This window comes from Nannospalax galili, unplaced genomic scaffold (assembly GCF_000622305.1).
Source record: "Nannospalax galili isolate Female #2095 unplaced genomic scaffold, S.galili_v1.0 scaffold18, whole genome shotgun sequence".
In the NCBI taxonomy this organism is placed as follows: Eukaryota; Metazoa; Chordata; class Mammalia; order Rodentia; family Spalacidae; genus Nannospalax; species Nannospalax galili.
In genome coordinates, this window is record NW_008346548.1 from 12,342,017 (window position 1) to 12,364,290 (window position 22,274).

Consider the following 22,274-nt stretch of genomic DNA (forward strand, 5'->3'; position numbering starts at 1 on the left):
CTCAGTGGTTAAGAGCACTGACTGCTCTTGCAGAGGACCTGGGTTCGATTCCCAGCACCCACATGGCAGCTACAAACTGTCCTTAACTCTGGTTCCAGGGGAATCTGACGCCCTCTTCTGACCTCCGCGGCATTGCACAACACGAGTGCACTCACATACATGTAGGCAATACACTCATACACATAAAATTTAAAAAAAAAAAAATCTGAACTCTCATCACTTACCTGCAGCAGGTGACAATAAGCGCAATGCCCAGGATCAGTAGAAGCCCGCCTCCCGCGGCTGCGATCACCACAGTGATGAGCTGATAGGCTAAATACATCAGACAAAGGAACACAACGGATTGGCAGGAGGTAATGAATGAGCACCAAGAGTCTTCCCTGCACCCTGCAGCCAGCAGCTGCTAGCTGGCCTCCCCTCCTGACCTCCTGTCTCTATCTCCCAAGTGCTGGGATTGCAGGCATGTGTCACCATGTTTGGCTCCCCTGGTTTCTTTTGGTGGTGGTGGTGGGGAAAAAAATAGTGTGTGCATGTGTGTGCACGTGTGAGCACAAACATGTACCATGTGACACGTGTTGAGGCGTTCAGAGGACAACTCTGTGGAATCAGTTTTCTACTTCTACCTTTTTCTGGTTTTTGGAGATGAAACACAGATTGCCAGACTTGAATGATATCTTTACCTGCTGAGCTATCTTGCCATCCTGCCACTCCCCTATCCCCCCACCCATTTACTTATTTTGAGGTAGGATCTTACTATGGAGCCCTAGCTGTCTTGGAACTTGCTATTTAGACCAGGCTGGCTTCAGAGTCACAGAGATGTGCCTGCTTCTCCTTCCTGAATGGTGGGATTAAAGGCATGCACTATCATATCCATCTGGATATTTTTTTTAAAATGTGCAGACCCCACAGGTCTATGTATCACCAAACCCACCCAGTCTAGGCCTCCTCTCCCAGGGGCTCTGCTTATGTACTTATCCGGACAAAACCTGTTGTCTTCTCAGCCCACCCTTTCTGGGGACGGTTTCCTCCCTCTTGCTGCAGTGGGGGAGGTCACACGTATTCATGTGATGACATCCTTGGCCACAGCTGATTAGGAATGAATTCATGACTCAAACTCAAATAGGGAAAAAGAAGATACTTTCTGTTTAGAAATGACTGAGCCAGTGACAAACACACTCAAGAGCTGTAGGGCAACTGTTTTCCACCACACTGAGAAGGGAAGGAAGCCTAGGCACAGGAGAGGCTTGGAATCTCATTCTCATGTGCTCTGGAAGGAAGGCTCTGGTCTCAAAGGTTGGAGGTCCCCATATCACTGATTTCTCTATCCCTGAGGTTGGAATCAGGGCACACTCACCATCTTTTCAATAAATGTCTTTGTTTAAACTAGCCAGGTTTTCACTCCAGAAGAAGTTAACCAATACACCTTTCTTTTAAAAGCACATGACAGAACTGTCTAAAAAATTCACTTAGTTCTTTGCATCCCCTCCACCCGACCCCCCGACCTCATTAAGCTCATTAGCAACACATGGTTAGAATTTTGCATTTTTTTAAATCTTTGCCTTCCATTCAAGGCATTATTTTCTCTTGGCCCCTTCTGAAGTTTCCCCTCTTCAAGTCTCTAAACCATGAGTGAATAGACCCAGTGCCTCTGCCTTCCACGACGACAATTTCCCATGTGACTGTCACTTTCTGCCGGGACTTCCATCTCACCAGGCAGTGGTAGACACAGAACGGTATTCCCTTTCCCCAAGCCCTGCTTCCCTCCTGTTCTGACAGGAACGGAGTCAGTTGAGACCAGGGAAGTGACTGCTTTTGCTGACTTCTGGGTAATTACTGATCTCCCCTTCCTCCTAAGTGTTCCATCTCCATATTCCTGCATATTTGTACCAAGCAACATTGGCTGACACATGGCATTTCCACTGGACTGAATCTTTGTATAGTCCCATGCAATGACAAGGAAAACACAACTAAAAGGTACTTTATGCTCCTGCCACAGACTGTGGTGGGGGCAGAAGACAGTAGGATTATCTTTAGGTGGAATATTCTGGTTCGTTTGAAGGGGACTATAAACAGAAAAAACAGGCTCTAAATCCACACTGGGAGGCCATTAGGGAAGGATCTCCAATGAGGAGATTCAGAACCTTTGAAGAAAAAGGATGCCCTCCAAAGGGACATGGGATGAAGAGGGATGGGCAAAAGTGTCTGTACTAAGAAAAAATTAATCCAGGAAAATTCCATGAGTTCTATGGCCATGAAGTGACAATAACCATAAAACAGAGAAATGGCCTAGAGAAGAGTCCATCAAAAAGATTTTTACAAGGTAATGAGAGGGAAAGAGCAAGGTAAATTATAGCGGAGAATACTATAGCACTATCAAAAGTGATGTTATAAAATTATACAAATGAAAACACTGCATAGTCAAAAACAAGTTACAGAGCAGTATATTCAGTGTGCTGGATAGCTTTAGTGTCAACGTGACATACCTGGGTTGAGGGAGCCTCAATTGGGGAATTGCCTCCATTGAACTGGCCTGTGGCCATGTCTGTGGAGCATCTTCTTGATTGTTGAGTGATGTGGGAGGGTCCAGCCCACTGTGGGTGGTGCCACCCCTGGGCAGGTGGACCTGTGTTGCCTAAGAAAGCAGGCTGAGCAGGAGCCAGGGAGCAAGCCAATAAGAAGTGTTCCTCCACGGCCTGTGCTCCAGCTCCTGCCTCCAAGTTCCTGCCCTGAGTTCCTACCTTGGGCTCCCTGATGAACTGTGACCTGGGAGATCTAAGCTGAATAAACCCTTTCTTCCCCAAGTTAGTAGTGGTCAGAGTGCTTCGTCACAGCAATGGAGAAACAAACTAGGACATTCAGTAAGGTTCAATCCTTAAAAAAGATATCTACATTCCTTGTCTCTGGAAAGATGGATGATCCCAAACTTTAGGATGTATGAAATTCTGCACATAAGCTAATCTCTGGACCTGGTAAATTTCTAGATTCTGATTCCATAGGTCTAGAGCGGAGAGGCCTGAAAGTCTGTTCCAGCAAACTCCTGGTAATACTAGAGCTGCTTGTCCTTCAGACCACACCTAGGACAGAGGACTCATGATGTGTGATGGACGATACTTCCTCTTCTTTCTTTATGTATATCTACTCTAGTATTAATTTGGGGGTTAAAAGGAAATTAATGAGCATATATTATTTTATGCTATAAAAGAGTAAAATTAATTATAAAAAGAGAAAAGAGTGGCTGGTATGATGGCACATGCAGGCAACCCTAGCACTTGGGAAGCTGAGGCAGAAGGATTGTGAGTTTGAGGTCAGCTTAGGCTACAAAGTAAGTTCCAGGCCAGTTTGAGATATATGTGAAAGCCTATCTACACACACACACACACACACACACACACACACTCACGAAAAGGAAAAAAAACATCGAAGCAAACCACACGAAAAGGGAAAAAAAAAATCGAAGCAAACCAAAGTGTCACAGGAGACATTATAGTTCCTATGAAGGAACCAACATAAAATTCAAGCCACAAAACCAGTGAGATGGCTCAGCAGGTAAAAGGTGCTTGCCAGAAACCCTGACCTGAGTTTGAGTCCTGGACCCACATGGTGGAAGCACAGAACTGACCCCCCCACCCCGCAAGTTGTTTTCTAATCTACAGATATACAAACATACTGCATTTAATAGAGTCAGAAAAAATTTAAGCCATAAAGGACATATGCTAGCCTAAGAACGCAGCATCGGACAAGGGACACGCCTGATAGCACATTAGGAAAGAATTCTGGACAACAGTAAAAGAAGACACAATTGTTGGAATGTGGGATATAAACAGAAATACTTTTCATGGAAACATGAGAAAAAGGAGCGATCAAACAGCCGCAGCCTGAGCTGCCTAGGTGTGCATGACCTGTGTGTCCTCGGAAACTAAAGACGAAAGACTTATCCTGCTCTTTTGAAGTATTCTCTACAAGAAGCAAGGAGGGAAATCTGGGTAGGGCTAGAAAGCTGGCAGAAGCCTTTAGAAAGGCAAGACACAGGTGATGCCTAAACCCAGAATATGCTGGGCTTGGTGACAGCCAGGAAAATAGGAATGAGAGAATTTCAAGGTCATACAGATGGCTGGCAAAAGCTGGCTTCTTTATCTCACAAGATGTGGGAATAGTGGTGCCAAGAAGTCCATATAAAGATGAAGCATTTGTCAGCTATGAAGAATCTAGCTTGAAAGGCACACTTGCAACCCCAGCACACAAGAGAATGAGGCAAGAGGATTGTGAGTTTGAGGCTAGCCTGGGCATACAGTGAGACCCTGTCTCAAAAATAAACAAATAAACAAAACACTAGATTGAGCCACAGCCCCTGTGAAGAGTCATCAGAGCTTTGCTATTTGGTACCAAATACTGGATGCTAAGTCACAGACTCTCAAGGTGCTTTTTCCTCACAGATCAGGAAGCATTTGGTGTTCCTGATTCCTTAACCAACACCCAGGGCTAGGCCCAGACATCAGTTAAGGAAGCAGGAGGCAAATGTCTCTAACAATGCACATGCTGCTGACATAGGCACAGCAAGTGGTGTTTTGTATATTATCACCAGCTATAGATTATCAGCCACCATAAAATATTCTGTAAGGCTAAAATTAATGCAGATGTCAAACTCATCACTGTTTAATGATGACAAGCTATCTATGTCAGTTTCTGGAGGTGGGCTGGGAACCAACAATCTAGGCAAGTGCCTGCCCTTTGCTAGTCATAAATGATGGTTACTTGGATAAATGGGGGAGGAAAAAGAAATATCAGAGACCTGAGAGAAATTCTGGTTATTTCTAGGACCCCACAAACAATGGGGCTGACTTGAAATTTTCCTGCCATAAGAACTTACAGAAAAGGAATGGATGCAGGGGTATGGAATCTCTAGACAGAGTAGTAATGGTCTCGCAGGGGGAAAGAAGCACCAACATCATTAAATACTAGGATGTGAATCCATATAACGCACTTTCCAGGAGGACAGCTATTCTCCTGAATACTGAAGCAGGAAGACCTGGAAGCCAGATGAGAAAGTGACTTGTCTAAAAGCTGATTTTCATTTACTATATACTTTTGGTGCTGGGAATCAAACCCAGGATCTTATGCGTGTTAAGTACAGGGTCTACCACTGGTGGGTTCCTAGGCCAAAAGTGATGTTTAGTAATGAATATAAACTACTATGAGATTATTTCCCACAAACCAGCCCTCAGCCCCAAACTGAAGCAAACTCTTGTAGGAGCTGACACTTGAAAATCTGGAGTACTTTTATTTATATATTTATTTAGACAGGGTCTTGGCTGTGTAACCCTGGCTGGCCTGGACCTCTGTATGTATGTAGATCAGTCTGATCTTGAACTCACAGAGATCCTCTTTCTTCTGCCTCCCAAGTGCTGGGATAAAAGGTGTGTGCCATCATACCCAGCAGTTGTGATTTTTTAAAAACTGAGCACTGTGTGAGTGCATCTCTCTATTCAAACGACTCTACACTTGATCTTAGTCAAGAGGACAGAAGTGATTCATATGACTGTTTGTAGAACAGCTACCCCAGTCCTTCTCTTGGGCTCGCCACTGTTACTTCTTGATAGTTTGCAATCAGGATAGATCGAGTGACCGATTTCATTGTAATAGTAAATGGCTACATGATTCTGAGTCTTAAGACTCTGGCCTGACAGATGTATGCTGGGCACACCAAGAGAGTTTATGCCAGCTTTGTGCTCAATCTTGTCTTATTTTTCTTTATGCTCAAATTTCAGTGGTGAAATTTGCTAAGAGAAAATCTTCATAGACAAGGGCAGCTCCCAGTCTTAATCAGAGAAGCTTCTTAGCTGTACCATGGTAAATGCAGAGACTCATGGCTGCCCAAAAGGTAGAAATAACTAATGGATGTGGGCCCAGTCCTAAACAGGTCACCCCCTCGAAGGTTCAGGGAACATTGCAGAAGACGGGGCAGAAGTATGTAAGAGCCGGAAGATTGGGTGAAGGGCTACAAAATGCCATTTCCTAGACTCAATATAACTACTGTAATCATTAGCTCACATGGATTGTAATTATAAGTGCTGGATTTACACAAGACCAGCTCTATCAACAATCAGTCAAGGAACGGAGAGGGGCTCATGGAACCCTACACTTCACCTCTGAAATACTGGCTGTTGACAGACTCTGGGAGAGAGGGAATCACAGTCTATAGCTGTTTACTCTCTGCTGAGCTTACCGGGCTCTAACGGAGAGCTCCACACTCAGTCACACAAACAACCCTGGTTAATCTTGGTGGGTCACAAAACAAGGTGAACTGACATGAATGTGCCAGAGATTTGTGGGGGAGGGTGGAAAGCAGACAGGTGTGGTAGGGAGGTAGGAGATGAGATGTCAGAATGCCGAGAGTTCACATTTGAAATTGGTATATGCCTGTACACTCAGGAAGCAGAGGCAAGAAGATCACAACAAGTCTGAAGTCAGTTTGGTCTATATAGTGAGTTCTAGGCTAGCCAGGGCTACAACTGAGACCCCATCAAAAAATAATAAAAAGAAAGGGAAAGGAAAGATTTATGGATACACTGAAGATAGGCATATCATTAGGAAATAGAAACTCATGATGTTTACACACCTTAAAATCATGTCTACTTTTAATACTGTAAACTTAGAATAGTTACCCTTAGCACAATTGCCTGTGGAGTAAGGGACAGCTACCTTAAAATGGTCTTTATTAGGATTATTTTCATTACACTTTATTATATCCTATATCACAAAAATTTGTTTCTTAATTTTGAAGAGAATTTCTACTTCTAATGTATCTGCAGATCTAAAAATGTCAATGCAAGCAATCTAAAATAAACTGCTTTTAAAGAACTGAATTCAATGCCAGTGTGGTGATGCATGCCTTTAATCCTAGTACTCAGAAGACAGAGGCAGGCAATCTCTGAGATGGGAGGCCAGCCTGGTCTATACAACAAGTTTCAAGTCAGCAATTAGGAATACCAGGAGAACCTGTCTCAAAAACAAACAAAACAAAACAAACAAACAAAAACACAAAAGCAAACAAAAAGAACTGAATTCAATGTGCGACACCACACTTGCTGGTGCCTTCAGCACCTCTGACTGTTAAGCTCCACCCTCTATGTGTGGGGTGTGTGTGTAAGACTCTAGTTGTAGTAGATGACTTCCAAGGTTAGCCCTTGCCCCGAGCTGGCACTACACTGGAAGTCTGCAAACTACCCCACAGTCTCTGTTCAGCTGTTCCTCCTTGCTACAGCTTCAGAGGCTTTCCTCAATTAATTACAGACCTTTGTTGGGCTGATTTGTGCCAGCACCCCAGCAGTTATTGATTACAGCCTAAATATTTGCCTCACCTGACTCAATAGTAAGTCCCTGTCTACTTTGCAAACCTAATCTTTCACTTTCTGCCTTCTTCTCCTTCCACGATCCAGGCACACCCACTTACAAACTGTCCCCACAATATCATGGATCCGTGGCTGCCCCAAGATTTAACTGGTTCTTTCTCTGGATGTCCTCTCCTTTCCTGTCCAGCCTTTTGAAACTGTCCTCCAATTCCATCTCGCCAAGAAACAGTTCTGTGATTCTCTGTTGGGTTTGGGCTCTGCTCCATGCCCTACCTCATGCTTACTTATCACACTAACTCAGTCAGAGCCATGCAGGGATATTTATTTTCTCTTCTAGACCTTGAACTCTGGAGAGCACAGAACAAGCCTTCCTCTTTGTTTCTTCCCATGATACCCAGCATAGGACTTAAGAAGACGGAGGGTTTAAATTAGGATGGGAGGAGACTGTCACTAAGATGGCCCCCACCCAACCACAACTCTCCACTCTGGCACACTTACGGTTTCCACAGTTGAGACCACCAAGGCCAAATGGGCAACTGCAAGTCAAGAAAGAAAACACGAATTAGTCTCAAATCTCAAAGAAAACAATGGAGGCAGTTTATGCAAGTAAGTTTCTTCACTTAGGATAGGCTCTTTATTAGTATAGTCTTTATTTTAGGATTTTTTTTTGTACTTTTGAGACAGGGTCTCTCTGTAACTCCAGCTGGCCTGGAACCCAGTTTATAGATGAGGCTGGCCTCTATCTCAGAGTTCTACCTGCCTCTGCTTCCCAAGTGCTGGGATTAAAGGCCTGTGCCACCACATCTGGCTTTTTATTTATTTATTTTTTGACGCATTTATTTTTATGTGTATGAGTGTATTGTCTGCATATGCATGTAAAGTGTACCCACACATGCAATACCTGTGGAGGCCAGAAAAGGGTGTCAGATTCCCTACAGCTGGAGTTTCAGAAAGTTGTTAGCTGCTATGTGGGTGCTGGGGACCAAACCTGGATCCTCTGCAAGAGTAGCCAGTGCTCTTAACCTCTGAGCCACCTCTCCAGCCCCTAGGACAGTTTCTATGGTAAGATTTGTAAGTACTTTTTTAGGAAAGTGAGTGAGGTGCTTACCTCATACAAGTCTCATTTTCAAGCCTATAGCCATCTTCACATGCTGAAAGAGAAAAGAAAACCCATGAAGGTCTATTTACCTTCCACAGCTGGAACTCCCATTTCATTAAACACCAGACACCCAAAATCCACAAGAATACAAATGGAAAACAGCAAAAAGCTTTAAAATTATCTGTAACCTAACCTGAGCACTGTAACACTGTTGCCATCTTAACTGTCACTCTTTTTTTTTTTTTTTTGGTCTTTTTGAGGCAGGGTCTCCCTGTAGCCCCGGCTGTCCTGGAACTCACTATATAGACCAGGCTGGCCTTGAACTCACAGAGATCCACCTGCCGCTGCCTCCCAAGTGCTGGGATTAAAGGCGTGCGCCACCATGCCAACTTCTCTTTTTTTAAAGATGATAAGCAGCCTTTCAGTGAGGACACAATCTATCCAGGCTGACTAAACATACATGTAGGCAGCCAAAGTGAGGCAAAAGAAATACGCATCTCTTGCTCCCCAAAGACCTTAGGCATGCCAAGTTTTCTTCCAAATGGCTATGTGCCTGGCCATCTCAACTCTTAAAGTAACCAAGAAACTTTTCTTTTTAAAAGTATTTTATTATTATTATTTTATTTTGTGTGTATGAGTGCATTGCCTGCATGTATGTAAGTGGACCTGTGTTGTACAGTGCCCACGGAGGTCAGAAGAGGGGGTCAGATCCTCTGGAACTCGAGTTATGGATGGTTGTTAGCCACCATGTGGGTGCTGGGAACTGAACCCAGGTCCTCTGCAAGAGCAGCCAGTGCTCTTAACTGCTGCGCCATCTCTCCAGGCCCTAAGAAATTTTTCTTAACCTTATTGTGACTCAATTTCTCACCAATAAAAACAGGGTAAGAAGAAGATAATAGTTTCTTAGAGGAGAGTAGATAAAATAAAGCATGCAAATGGCTCAACATGGGTCTGGCACCTAGTAATCACTAAATAAATGTGTCCATTTATCGTTATTGTCCAATACATACAATTCTTAAGAACTTTTATTTTTAAAGATTTATTTACTTTATGTGTATGTATGTAGACCTGCTTGTCTTTATGCACACCATGTGCATGCAGTGCTGACAGAGGCCAGAAGAGGGTGTTGGATCCCCTAGAGCCAGAGTTACAGGTGGTTGGGAACTACCTGATGTGGGTGCTGGGAAAACTCATGTCCTGTGGAAGAGGAGCAGTTGCTCTTAACCACTGAGCCATCTCTCTAGTCTCCAGGCTATGCAATTCTATTTGGAGGTTTCCTAGAAACAAAGACTCCTATAGAATGCCCATCCATATACACAAAGACAAATGTTTCACCTACTCTGATGTAAATCACACCCTCAATGTGGCACTGGTACTCTTTTCTCCCTTCCATAAGGAGGCAGAAGCCTTGGGTGACACCCTCTGGGACATGATTCTGGAGGTTGCCCAGGTTTTCATAAAATATTGCTTACCCTATAGTCTGTGCAACAGAGTCTAGATGGATCTAGAGGTGTCCTAATTTTCACCTTGCCCAAGAACATAGCTTTGAACCTTCTGGTGGTATTGCTCCAGGAACACTGCTCCACTGAACAGACTAGGCTCAGTCATTCTCCTAGATCAGCAATTCTCAAGCTTATCTGATCTCAGGACGTTTTTAGCATTCCAATAACTCAAGCAAACACCAAGAGCTACAATGCATGCTCAGATGAAAGAAAACAATGAAAAATGGCCTCGTACACAAATTCCTTGCCACAAGCAAGGAATGATGGAAACTTGATTCGTGATTAATGTACGATATACATCACATAAGAGATCAGACAAGAAAAGGTGGAGAGTGTAGAGCTGTCAACCATGAACAGATAGGAGACACACAGTAAAAGGGAGGTATGAGTGCCAAGGGTATACATGGGTTGTAGATGGGATGGCGGGGGTGCACACCCTGTAGGCTGGGACTGGAGGTCTCACAGACATTCCCACATTCTGTTATAGATGTGGACATAATAGCATTAAGTGTGTAGATGTGTTCATTATCTTTCTCCTTTTACTTTTTTTTTGTGCTAGAAGCTAAATATTTTTGGCATCTATTTTACTGTCATGAACCATCTATTGACATCAATAGTTTTGTGGAACACAGTTTGGAAAAACACTGTTCCAAATAATCTGTAATTGATTTCACAGCAGATGATTAAAGAGCCATGACCCAGGACTGCACTGTTTTTGCCCCCACAGAATCGTTTTTCCTGAGCTACATTCACTCTCATGCACCAAGGGCTGCTGATCCTAGGAAGCAGCCATGAGAAATCCCTATGACATCTATTGCAGGAGGTCATGGACTACACTACCATAATACCTCAGTAACCTGTTGGTGAGCATGCCCAGAGAAACTTCTTGTGGGCCTCAATGTCTAAAAAGACAGGGAGTCTCCTGAACAAGGGGCACTTTACCTTCTAGGTCATGACTGCTTTCAAAGTCATGCTCCTTTTTGTTTTTGCCTTAGTGTCCAAGAAGCTTAAAACTTGAGTGTGTGGGGCTTGGCAAGCATACAGTTCATCTTTCTGCAGGTTCACTGTCCTTCCAGCCACAGGGAAGTACTCAATTTGCCCTTCAATCTGATTTACCTTTTAAGTATGTATGACTTTGTATTTAAATATGTATTTGCTGGCTGTGCATGGTGGCACATGCCTTTATAATCCCAGCATTTGGGAGGCAGAGGCTGGTGGATCTCTGTGAGTTCAAGGCCAGCCTGGTTTACACATGGAGTTCCAGGCCAGTTGGGGCGACAGGGAGACCCTTTCTCAGGTCCCGTTCCCCCAAATTAACTGCGTTTTTATGGCCTTTGAACTCACAACCCTCCTGCATGTGCCACCATGCCCAGTATGTTTTTCCCCCATGCTACATATAACCAGCTAAATTTGTGGGTTTTTAAAAAATGTATAAAAAAGTCACTTTATTGTAATTAACTCATAAATAAAAACATCACACAGTGATTAAGATAGCCACTCAAACACTTGCGCAGTCCCAAATCTCAGTGAACTACTGCATAGTTAGAATAGTCATTCTGATTTTTTATTTTTTATTTTTTTTGTGATAAGGTCTCATTGTCTACCTCTGGAACTGTTGGCCTGGAACTCACTATGCAGACCAGGATAGCTTCAAACTCAGAGATCTGTTTGCCTCTACCTCCTGAGTGCTGAGGTTAAAGGCATGCCCCACCAGGTCTGGCTTAAAATTGTCAGCCCGAAGCTATGGAGCCTCATTTACAGCTTTACACTTTCATTATCAATCATATTTTCATGCACTTATCTACCACAAAAAAGAGAAAAAAGCCCCAACAAAGTTGAAACTAGAGGAACAATTAGCTTTCAACCCTCATTCATGGCTCACCATCCCTTTGTCTATAAGCCTCCTGCCTCATCACCTAATATACCTAATATTACCCTCTCTTGGTCTCCTTTGTAAATGTTACACTAGACCCACACTTGCAGCTGTTTATATATACATACATATATATTTTTCTTTCTGAATTTGTGTGATTTGATCTAACATTATACTCTCTAAGTCCATCCATTCTGCAAATTTTGCGGTTTCATTTGTCTTTTTTTTAAAAAAGTATTTTATTATTTTTGTTTTTTTTTTTGTCTTTTTGAGACAGAGTCTCCCTGTAGCCCCAGCTGTCCTGGAACTCACTATGTAGACCAGGCTGGCCTTGAACTCACAGAGATCTGCCTGCCTCTGCCCCCCAAGTGCTAGCACTACAGGGGTGCGCCACCATGCCCGGTGTATTTTATTAGTATTGCTTGCATGTGTGTAAGTGCACCAGTGTTATGCAATACCTGTGGAGGTCAGAGGAAGGCACTGGATCCCCCGGAACTGGAGTTACAGATGATTGTTAGCTGCCACATGGGTGCTGGGAATCAAACCTGGGTTTGATTGTAAGAGCAGCTAGCACTCTTAACCGCTGAGCCATCTCTCCAGTCCTGGTTTCATTTTTCTTTATGGCGGAATAATATTACATTTTCTCTATGTACCACATTTTCATTATCCATTCATCTGTTGATAGACATCTAGTGTACTAGTTACTTTTCTGTTGCTTTGGTCAACACCATGACCAAGGCAAGTTCTAGAAGGAAGAGTTTGTCTTATGGTTCCACAATGGTGGAGGATGCATTAGGAGGAGAAAGGTGAGAGTTCACATCTTTAATCACTTGCAGGAAGAGGAAAGAAAAATTACAAGTAGGGCAAGGCTATGAACTCTGACAATCTGCCCCTAGTGACATGCTTCCTCCAGCAATAAACATGGATATTCAAATATTTCTACAATAGGATATGGAGATTTGCCCAGGAATGGGCTAGCTGAGTCGTGTGTTAATTCTATTTTTAATTTTTTGAGGACCCTCCAAACTGATTTTCATAATGACTATATTAATCTGCACCCCCCACCAGCAGTGAATAAGGGTTCATCTTTTCCCACATCCTCGCCAACATTTGTTGTTAGATTTCTTGATGATTACTATTCTGACTCAGATGAGGTAGTATCTCAAAAGTAGTTTTAATTTCCATTTCCCTAATGACTAGGGACATTGGACACTTTTGAAAATAGTTATTGACCATTTGTATCTCTTGTAAATTGTTCACTAGTCCTGACCAGTACTTTAAAATTTTTATATTTATTTTATGTATGTATGCAGGTGTGCATATGGCACGGAGCATATGTGGAAGTCAGAGGACAACTCTTAGGAGTCAGTCCTCTCCTACCATCTAATGGGATCTAGAGATTGAACTCAAGTCATCAGGCCTGACCCCTACCTGGATTAGCTGTCCTGCTGGCCTCCTAGCACCTTTTAAATATTTCACAATCTTATTTCACTCTATGAATTTTCATTAGGCATTTCAAATCCTTCATTCCACAGGCAGAGTGAGATTCTATTTTGAGAAGAGATGAGGCTGTATCTCCCAATCTTTGGCACCTCAAGTTCTCTGCTGGTCTTATGAAAGCAGAGCCTTCTCTAAGGAACAGAGTAGTCCTGTCCTTCCGCCTGTGAGGAAACCTACATGCCCTCTCGGTCCTCTTCCCACTGTGTGATTTTGCATCATGCAACAGTGGGGTTGTGGGAGCGATGGCAATCCCCCAAGATGACCCATAGCTCAGACTTCAGGGCTCTTCCATTGGGACTGCTCGCTGCTCTCAGCACTGAGGTAGGCTGACATCACACAGTCTGTTCTATTCTGACACTTCCTGGAAATGTTTTTACATTGATCTACCTACCTACCCAACTTTCATTTGCTGGGTGGGAGCGCTCCACTTCTTGGCTGTTACCCAGCCATGTGTAAGGTCCATCTGCTGTCCTGCCTAAGAGCTGGTGGGGTGACTATTTTCATTTATCTTTAGAAGCAGCCCACCTCCCTGATCTGGTGATATTTCTGTTTCAAAAGAGCATGGACTGGTGAGGTAGCTCATGGGTAAAGGTTCTTACCACCAAACCTGATGACCTGAACTCAGTCCCCAGGACCCATACAGTGGAAAGAGAGAACCTACTCCACCAAGTTGTCCTCTGACCTCCATACATGTAACAAGTAAGTAAATACCAAATGCATTTTTTAAAAAAGGTTCACCTGTTCATTAAGGATTGAATGTTCCTCTGTCTGCTGCTGCTCTTAGGGCTTACGGGAAACCTTGTCAGAAAGGCACTTCTAGTTCCTTATCACACACACCCTAGAGGGACTCTGACCCCAGGGTACTGATGACAAAACCATGTGACTGGAGTCTGCATGTATGACCTCACTGGGCTCTCCCACTGCTACAGGAAACAAGTAAATTCAAGCTTAAAGAACATGGTAGAGTCTTAACAACCCCTTTGTTCCCTTGCCTCAAACTAAGCCAAGATGTGCCAGTCTTTTCCTGCCATATATGCTGTCCATGTATTCACTCAATGGACATTGAACTCCACCACATGCTAAGTCTTATTCTGGATAATTTTGGCTCTGAAGGTACTAGCCTTGTGGTGAGCTGAAGACTGTTAGAATTCATTGTGATTGCCTACATGCCGGAAGGAAGCTGAAACCCAGGAAGAATACCTATTGCAATTTTAAATTTGCCTGTGCCCCAGCACCAATGGCCAGAAGATGTCACTGCTAAGCCATCTGTCAGGACTATAGCCCACAAAACTCCAGAATCCATTCATCAGAGGCCTGGTGGCCACCAACACTGCAAAGAGAGCTTTGTGGTGCTTCAGCAACAAGCCCTAAGGCTAATTAAGGTCTGATGCTCCTCCTTGGATCACTACTTGGTAAACAAGGGTTGGTGGTGCCTGTATCACTTAAAGCACACACACTGAATATGATAATCTTAAATGGGGCATAGAAACATATGCCTCCAATCCCATAGGAGGCTGTGATGGAGGATCACGAGTCTGAGGCCAGCCTGAGCTATATTTTGTGTTCTGGGTTAGTTTTTGTCAACCTGATACAAACTAAAGTCACCTGGGAAGAGAGACCTTCAACTAGAGAATTTCCCAGATCAGACCGACCTGTGGCCATGTCTGTGAGGCATTTTCTTGATTATTAGTTGATGTGAGAGGGCCCAGCTTACTGTAGACAGGGCTGGACTGTGTAGGAAGGGTGGCTGAGCAGGCCAGGAAAGTAAGCCATAAGCTAGCTATGTTCCTCCAGTTCCTTCAGTTCCTGCCTCCAGGTTTTTGTCTTGAGTTCCTGCCCTGGCTTCTCTTGATGTTGGACTGTAACCTATAAGCCAAATAAACCCTTTCCTCCCCAGGTTGCTTTTGGTCATGGTGTTTATCACAGCAACAGAAACCAAACTAGAACACTAGGCAAGCTTGGGCTCTAGTGCGAGACCTTCTCTCACCCCTCCCTGTAAACCATCTCAAATCTGGCCAAACTTTGTAAATAAAGGAGCTGGGTATATCTATATTGTTTTTTCTCTCCTAAATTGTTATATTTCATGTAATACAGTACCGATTTCTATACTGTACACACACATATACATACATGCTTCTTACTAACATAAGCCATTATTACAATGTCTTACTAGACTTTGAAAGCTACATATAAAATTGAAGTATATGTCCATTCTATAGACTACCAAATGCAAGTTCTGACAGCTCTGCTATTGTTAATGCAAGCTTGTAAGAGACAGTGATGGCTTTGCTGACTTAGAAGGAAGTGGCTCAGACCAGTTACAGCAAAGGTGGCAGGCAGGGCCATTCTTGAAGCACCTCTTACCAAGCTAGCTCCTCCATACACCCATGTTCCTGCTTACCTGTGCCTCTCCCTACATGTACAACACCACAGCACACATGGATTTTAGTGCTATCACTTTCCCACGTGTGGCTGAGCATAACTCCCCAATTTTAAGGACAAGAAGCATTAGCACTAAACCAGGTAAAAGGATTTGGGGAAGCATTATCTCTTTGTAGCAAAGCAGCAGTCTGGCATGGCATTGAGAGATTCAGGGACCAGTCATGCTGATGCAACTCAAAAGAGTTGGTTATCCTCTTCAAAACCCCTCATAGATCCCACCTGGAGAGCTGACAATGCCCTCTTGAGAAGAACTTTCTATTTAAACCTACAGGTCAGAGGGTCTGAAGCTCAGGATGAAAGTGTTATCTCAAAATACACTTTTATACTCTTTTGATGAGTACTCTAGAAAGATCTGACAAAAATAAGTGGCAAGTCACTGCCACCTTGCCCTGCTATGTGATTTTCACTCATATCCCAGTACATCTGTCACTAGCAAGGTGTTGACTGAGGGGGAAATCTGTGGCATTCACATTTTAGCATGAGGCAATGCTCTATGGAAAACTAGCCTTTATATTACCAGTCTTCCTGATCATCACAGACTGCAACAATCTTTTAGGTCAGGGAGCACAGAGCTCTGGACCTGAATCCATTGTATTTTAAGGCAAACATTTTGGACCAATATTCATTGAACAGTTTCTATCTCAAATGGAATGAATTTTAGTCTCATCAAAAAGGTTGGTGGAATTAGATTACTGTTCTCCAACATGAGGGGATCTTTAATATGAGAACCCATCAAGTCAATAACAACCTTGGTAAAACACAAGAGCTAGCGTGTATGGCTTACAAAGCACAGTTGTGGCTGACGCTTCCTTTACTTCTCAAGATAGCTGATGCAGTATTATTACATTCATTTCAAAGAAGAAGAAACCGAGGCTCAGAGAAATAAGTCACTTGCCAAGATGAAACCTGATTGGTAAGGCAGAGTGGGGCTCTGACCCAGGGTGAAGGGGGTGGGGGTCTGGATTTCAGTGAGTACACCCACTATACCCGCCTTGAAAGACCTGAGCCTGACTCCATGCTTGTATTTCCACTTTAAAAGATTAGCAGGCAAAAGACAAAGTGTTGGGACTAAAAACAATTTTTCTAACTTCCTCCAAGTGGGAGGGAAAAGCTAGGCTATCACAAGCATTCCATTCTCTTTTCTTCTGAATGGGATTGGCCGGACCAAGTGCACCAGTCAGAGATACTGCTATTATTCCAAGAAGATAATGTATTCATTCCTGCTGTGAGCCAAGTAACAAGAACCAGTCACCCCCAGTTTAGAAAAGTCATACCCAGAGCAGAGAGAGCCAGACAAAAGCACCTTCCAGTCCTGGGGAGGCGCCCAGAACTGCTGGGAACTTGTCACTACCTCGGCAAGAGTGATCCATCTTGTTGAACTGAAAGTAGCCGGACTTGCATTGACACAGAGCGACACCATCCAGGTCTGTGCAGATGGAGGTCTCTCTGTCACACTCTGGACTCTTCCTCTTGCACAAGCTGCCCGCTGGGAAGTTAAAAGAAGACAGTGAAACAAAACCAGACCTCTTCACATTGTAAGCTGCATTAACTTGCTATTTGAAAAGGCTCCAAGAAGAGTTTTCCAGAGTCCCCATGGAGCCACATTTTTCTGAAGTCCATGCTGCACAGTCTTCTGACATTCCTTCCCTGTGTCACCCCCCAGTAAACAAATGCTCCGAAGCATTCGCCACAGGGAAACCCAACTTAGGAGAAAAAGGCTGCCCTTCCTTCAGGGCCCACTACAAATGTGGCCTCAGTGTGGCATATTCTGTATCTTCATGCTAAAGAAGTAGGAGTGGGGGCAGCTGGGGGTGGTAGCTGGAACAAACCCCCCAAATGTGGCCATGTTCTTAGGTAGCTGAGAGACTGGGACTGAAACCAGTCAACACTGGTCAAATCCATCTCAAGTGGAAGCATATCTGGACTCTGTGTGTCTTCAACAGACCCAGGCCCATTCCCTGCAGTAGGGCAGCTTGCTGAGCTGACAGTACACTGCCCATGTGGGCTTATTACCAGGGAGGTACCAGTGGGACTGTGCTTGCTCACGGCTGGTGTACAGTTGTTTATCTGGTTGTCTTCCCACTACAGTGATGACTTCTCAAGGCTAAGTCAGCTCTGGGTCTTCAGCACCTTCGCAGAGGTGAGCAATGAGCATGTGCTGGAGGTGCTGCCAGCCGCTACTCCACCACCAAGAGAAGCAGGAGCAGGCAGGAAAGAAGCCTAGCCTCGGGCTGCTGCTACATTCATTCTAGGGCCTTATTCACCTCATGGATGGTCACCTCAGGAATGGTGACGAATCATCTTACTACCATCAAAAAGCACTTATTCTGTTAGGCAGATGGTCCTCTGTGAGGTTTTATACAGCAAGCACAATGAAGGTACATTTTACCATCCAAGACAGGACTGGCAAAAAGGCACATGTAAATGGGCTTAACAGAGAGAACAAAATCACGAAACTGACTGATATGGACATATCTATTCCAGGCAGTAAGGTAAGACGTGTGATGCTGCTACTGGGAGTCAGGAGCAAGTTCGACACCAGAAGATAGCTGTAATGGGATGGGCAATGTGTAGACTGTACAATGAAGAGTGGGTATCAACTTTTAGGCATGGTCTCTCTTTTTCAGAATACAGGTTCCAGCTGTTAACATTGTAAAATTAACCCTTGTCTGGGCAAATTCTGGTGAAGGGAGCTGACAATGGGGCTCAACAGTCCATGTGGGACTCTCAGCATTCACTCCTTTTGAGAGTTTTGAGTGCTGGGGCTGATAGCCTAGTCACAGCGAGGTAAGTTCAGGATACAGCTTCAATTCTCAATGCTGAATTTCCTGCCTTTATCAGTGGTAGCTGACGTGTTAAATCAGAGTTCCATTTGTATGTGTGATAGAATTTCCTTTGTTTATTGTAGAAAGTTTGTATTTAAGGGGAAACGTCTAAACGGAAAATCTCACCAGGCAAACTCTACAACGCTGGCACCAGGGAGGTTCTTGGCCTCCACAATATCTCATTTGAATTCTTTGAAGGCTCTGCCAGGCAACTAGCCTTAACCGAAAGACCTCCACGATGAAAAGTCCAGGCCACACCAGCCTTGTACAGGACCCAACCTGAAATGCCTGGCCTGATTAGATATTTTCTGGAAGCCAACATGTTTTTCTTCCATCCTGCCCATTGATCCAGGCTACTGGCAAATATTCATCACCATGGCAAGAAACTGTTTCCTGCCCAGGAGCAGATTCATGTGAACAAGGAGAGCAGGCCCTGTCCTTGCAATGAGAAGTTGCTTTCCTTAAAGTTCTCAAAGAACATTCTTCATAAATCCATCAAATAGAACCATGCAGAATCTCTCGTTTTAAGCCTGGTAATGTGAGTTTTCTACATTCACAATTCCCATGGTCTTTCCTGGGCATAACATCCGCCCAAATAGACAATGAACACTTACGTGAATCTAAGGCTAGGCATTCCATGGGGGATTTCCAAAGTCTCTAAAACCTCAGGAGACCATGAGAACTGTGGGTCTTGAAAGTTAGGGAAGTGGACATTCTGTGAACTGAAGGAAAAAAACCCTTCTTGCCAGTGGTAATGTCCGGAGCACCCCAGTGCTGCCCATATGCTGGAAACACTGAGATGTGCAGCACATGCTTAAATTACTAAGGGACTGAGCTGCATCTATTGGCAAAATCTGGAGAAAGTCTGGGAAGAAAAGCGGGGATGGGAGCCCAATTTTAGCCAATATGTATGGCTTGCTTTATTCTCAAGAACTTGGAAAGGAACAGTAAAAAAGGCCTCAGGATGATAGCTGCCTTCCCATAAACCATATCCAGACAGTTCAAACAATACAGATCAGAGAGCATGCAGAGCTGCCTTGAGGACTAATCTCAGTTGTTAACCTGATACACTTGAGAAGGGGGATCTGCAACTGAGGAATTTCCTGAATCAGACTGGCCTGTGGGCACATCTGTGGGGCATTTTCTTGATTGCTAATTGGTATAGGAGGGCATAGCCCACTGCAGGTGGTACTATCCCCAGGCAAGTAGGCCTGGGCTGTGTAAGAAAGGTAGCTGAATGGGAACCTGAGAGCAAGCCAGTAAGCAGAGTTCCTCTGTGGTCCCTGCTTCAGTTCCTGTCTTAAATTCTTACCCTAACTAACCTCAATGATGATGAACTATTATCTGGAAGAATAAGATGAAATAAACCCTTTCCTCTGCATGCTGCTTTTGGTCACAGTGTTTATCACAGCAACAGAAAGTAAGTTAAAACAACTGCTATGAACAGGCTCTTGCAAGTCCAAATGGTTTGGCTCCTTGATTTGCAAGCCTGGTTCAGTGCTGACCACACAGAGTGCAGTCCATAAATATTTAGTAAATTGAAGGGTACCTACTTCACTGGGAGGAAAAATGGTACCCTTGAGTCCTTCACAAGAAACAAAAACATGAAACCACAGAGCCTCAAGATTTCTAGCACAATATGGTGGGGCCTGAACTTTTTAACAAATATTCTAACTTCAGAAAGTTTAGTCTATTTTTGTCTTCCTCCCAAATTACTAACTAGCCAACCTCCAGTGTTTATCCCAGAATGAAAGGTTAAGTACCCAGCTCCCAAGCTCTGCAATGCACCTGCCCATGAAGGAAAGCTTTCAAGACTGTTATAAAATCCTGACCCACTAGGAATGTCCTAGACTGACCAGCAGATACAGTGCCAAAACCTGAAAGCTTCAATTTATATCCAACATCTAGATAGCAGATGGGGAGGTTTAGACTAGTCTCTGCATCCTTTGTCTGCCCTAATTGAGTGGTAAACTGAACTAGCCAGTGTCTATTTTGATTGCTTATGATGCACCAAACGGGACTAGTCCTCTTTGCCAACAGGCACTTCTGATTCTAGCAGTTTTCTTCCAGATGGGAAACTATCTCTATAAGATGCAAGTCTGCCTTCCAAACTTCTTGTTGCATTTGCCCTGCCCTAAGTGCACTGCAGGAGCTTTTGACAAAACAGAAAACAAAGCAAGAACCAGGAACGGCAGATCCTCATCATCACTGGACACTGGGAGCATTCTGCTCCACATTCCTTCAGTCTTATATATGTGTTTATGACGTGTAAAGAAACAAAAGACAGGTAATAATGCACATTTTTTTTTCTTAGTAATTACCATGATGAAGTTTTTTGGACCAGTGACAAAAATATACATACTAGGTAAGAGTTTCTGTCTTTCCAGGAACAGGAATAGTTTCTTTTTATTACATTTGCTCCTCTAGTCTCTTCCTCCCATCCCAGTACTGCTTAGAAGAAACCAAAAGAGCTGTATGCCAAGGACTAGGTGCCTGCCGTAAAGGCCATGTGCATACAGCACTGACATACCTGTGTGTCACAAAGGTACTTCATATTCACTGCAAAGACAGGCTCTATTCAGGTCTGTGTCCTGAATGCCTTCATTTCCCTCTAGGTCTATGCCTGTCTACATGGGCAAGCCTCCTCCCAGAAGACTACAGTCTCTCTTACCTCTAAAGATCCGCCTTTGAGACCCCAAGAGCTGGCAGACTTCAGCAGAAGACTTGCAGGAGTTGACATATTTCTGGATCCCATCAGCCAGGTCAAACAGTGTCACATTGGAGGCCAGGGCAAAGGTGGTTTGCAACGAGATCACTACCACACTGGGCTCCCTGTGGGCAAAGTCAGTGAGGCCTTAACTGACCTACAATGACATATGGGTCCCAGGCAGTTTGGAACATAAGCATCACTGTCATGCTCCAGTGAAGGAAGAGGAGATCATCAAAGTGCAGTGACCTCAGGCCTGAGTTAGCCAGTCACAATAAAGACTAGCTTTATTGAGGTCACCCATGTAGGAACAGCCTCTGGTTCCACCGACTGGTTCATAAGCAAAAACATTTCTGTTTCTTACCTAGATGCATGAACTGTGGATCGTATATAACCAGGTAATGCTGTAAAACACACATTTAACTGCAATGAAGAACAAGGTTGTTAGACAAAAGCCTTGGACCAAGAACCAGCTTCCAATTTTCAACATAAAATAAGCATGTTCCAGCCATCAGGCTACCAGTAGGCAGCTTTACACAGAAGCAGGGTCTCTTTTTTGCTCCTCCCCTAAATGCCTGTGTTGTTCCCTGAGTATAAAGGGAGTAAGCGAGGCAGACAGTAAACTAGTGGGGAAATCTCGGCAGGAAATCATGTTCAGAACAGCACCCCGGATGTAAAAAAATCTTCAAAGGAGCAGCTCTCTTCTAAGAATGAGGGCTTCAAAAAAACTTGGGCAACTATTTGTTTGGACCCTGCATAGTGAACTAGCTCACTGCAAAGGCCTGGTTTCTTTCTGCTTCCGCAGGTCTGATGGGTCTGCACAGATCCCTCATCATCTACAATGAGTTGGCCTAACTCAAAGACAGATCTACAAAGACTCTCCATGGGAAATTACATTACACGGGTCAAGAGTTCTTTTGTTGAGAACAAATTTAGAGGTATGTGCCTGAGTTTGACTTGTGCCCTCAGAGAGAACG

At 43.9% G+C, this 22,274-nt stretch overlaps 1 protein-coding gene and 1 non-coding gene across 4 annotated transcripts in view; both read right to left on the bottom strand.

The window, feature by feature from the left end:
* The window catches only part of Heg1 (heart development protein with EGF like domains 1), an 88,293-nt gene that overhangs the window by 9,842 nt on the left and 56,177 nt on the right, over positions 1-22,274 (bottom strand). For 2 of the 3 annotated variants that reach the window (XM_017800539.2, XM_029568185.1), the window contains 6 exons: positions 21,662-21,720; positions 21,262-21,422; positions 17,117-17,251; positions 8,458-8,500; positions 7,848-7,885; positions 225-312 (listed from right to left, as the gene is read on the bottom strand). In XM_017800539.2, the coding sequence (XP_017656028.2) occupies positions 225-312; positions 7,848-7,885; positions 8,458-8,500; positions 17,117-17,251; positions 21,262-21,422; positions 21,662-21,720 (524 nt within the window). The remainder of the gene's footprint in view (positions 1-224; positions 313-7,847; positions 7,886-8,457; positions 8,501-17,116; positions 17,252-21,261; positions 21,423-21,661; positions 21,721-22,274) is intronic. The other variant, XM_029568186.1, reaches the window with a different exon arrangement.
* Positions 8,907-9,049, bottom strand: LOC115072008. The gene has a single exon (XR_003851072.1). It is a non-coding gene; the product is annotated as a small nucleolar RNA SNORA67 (small nucleolar RNA).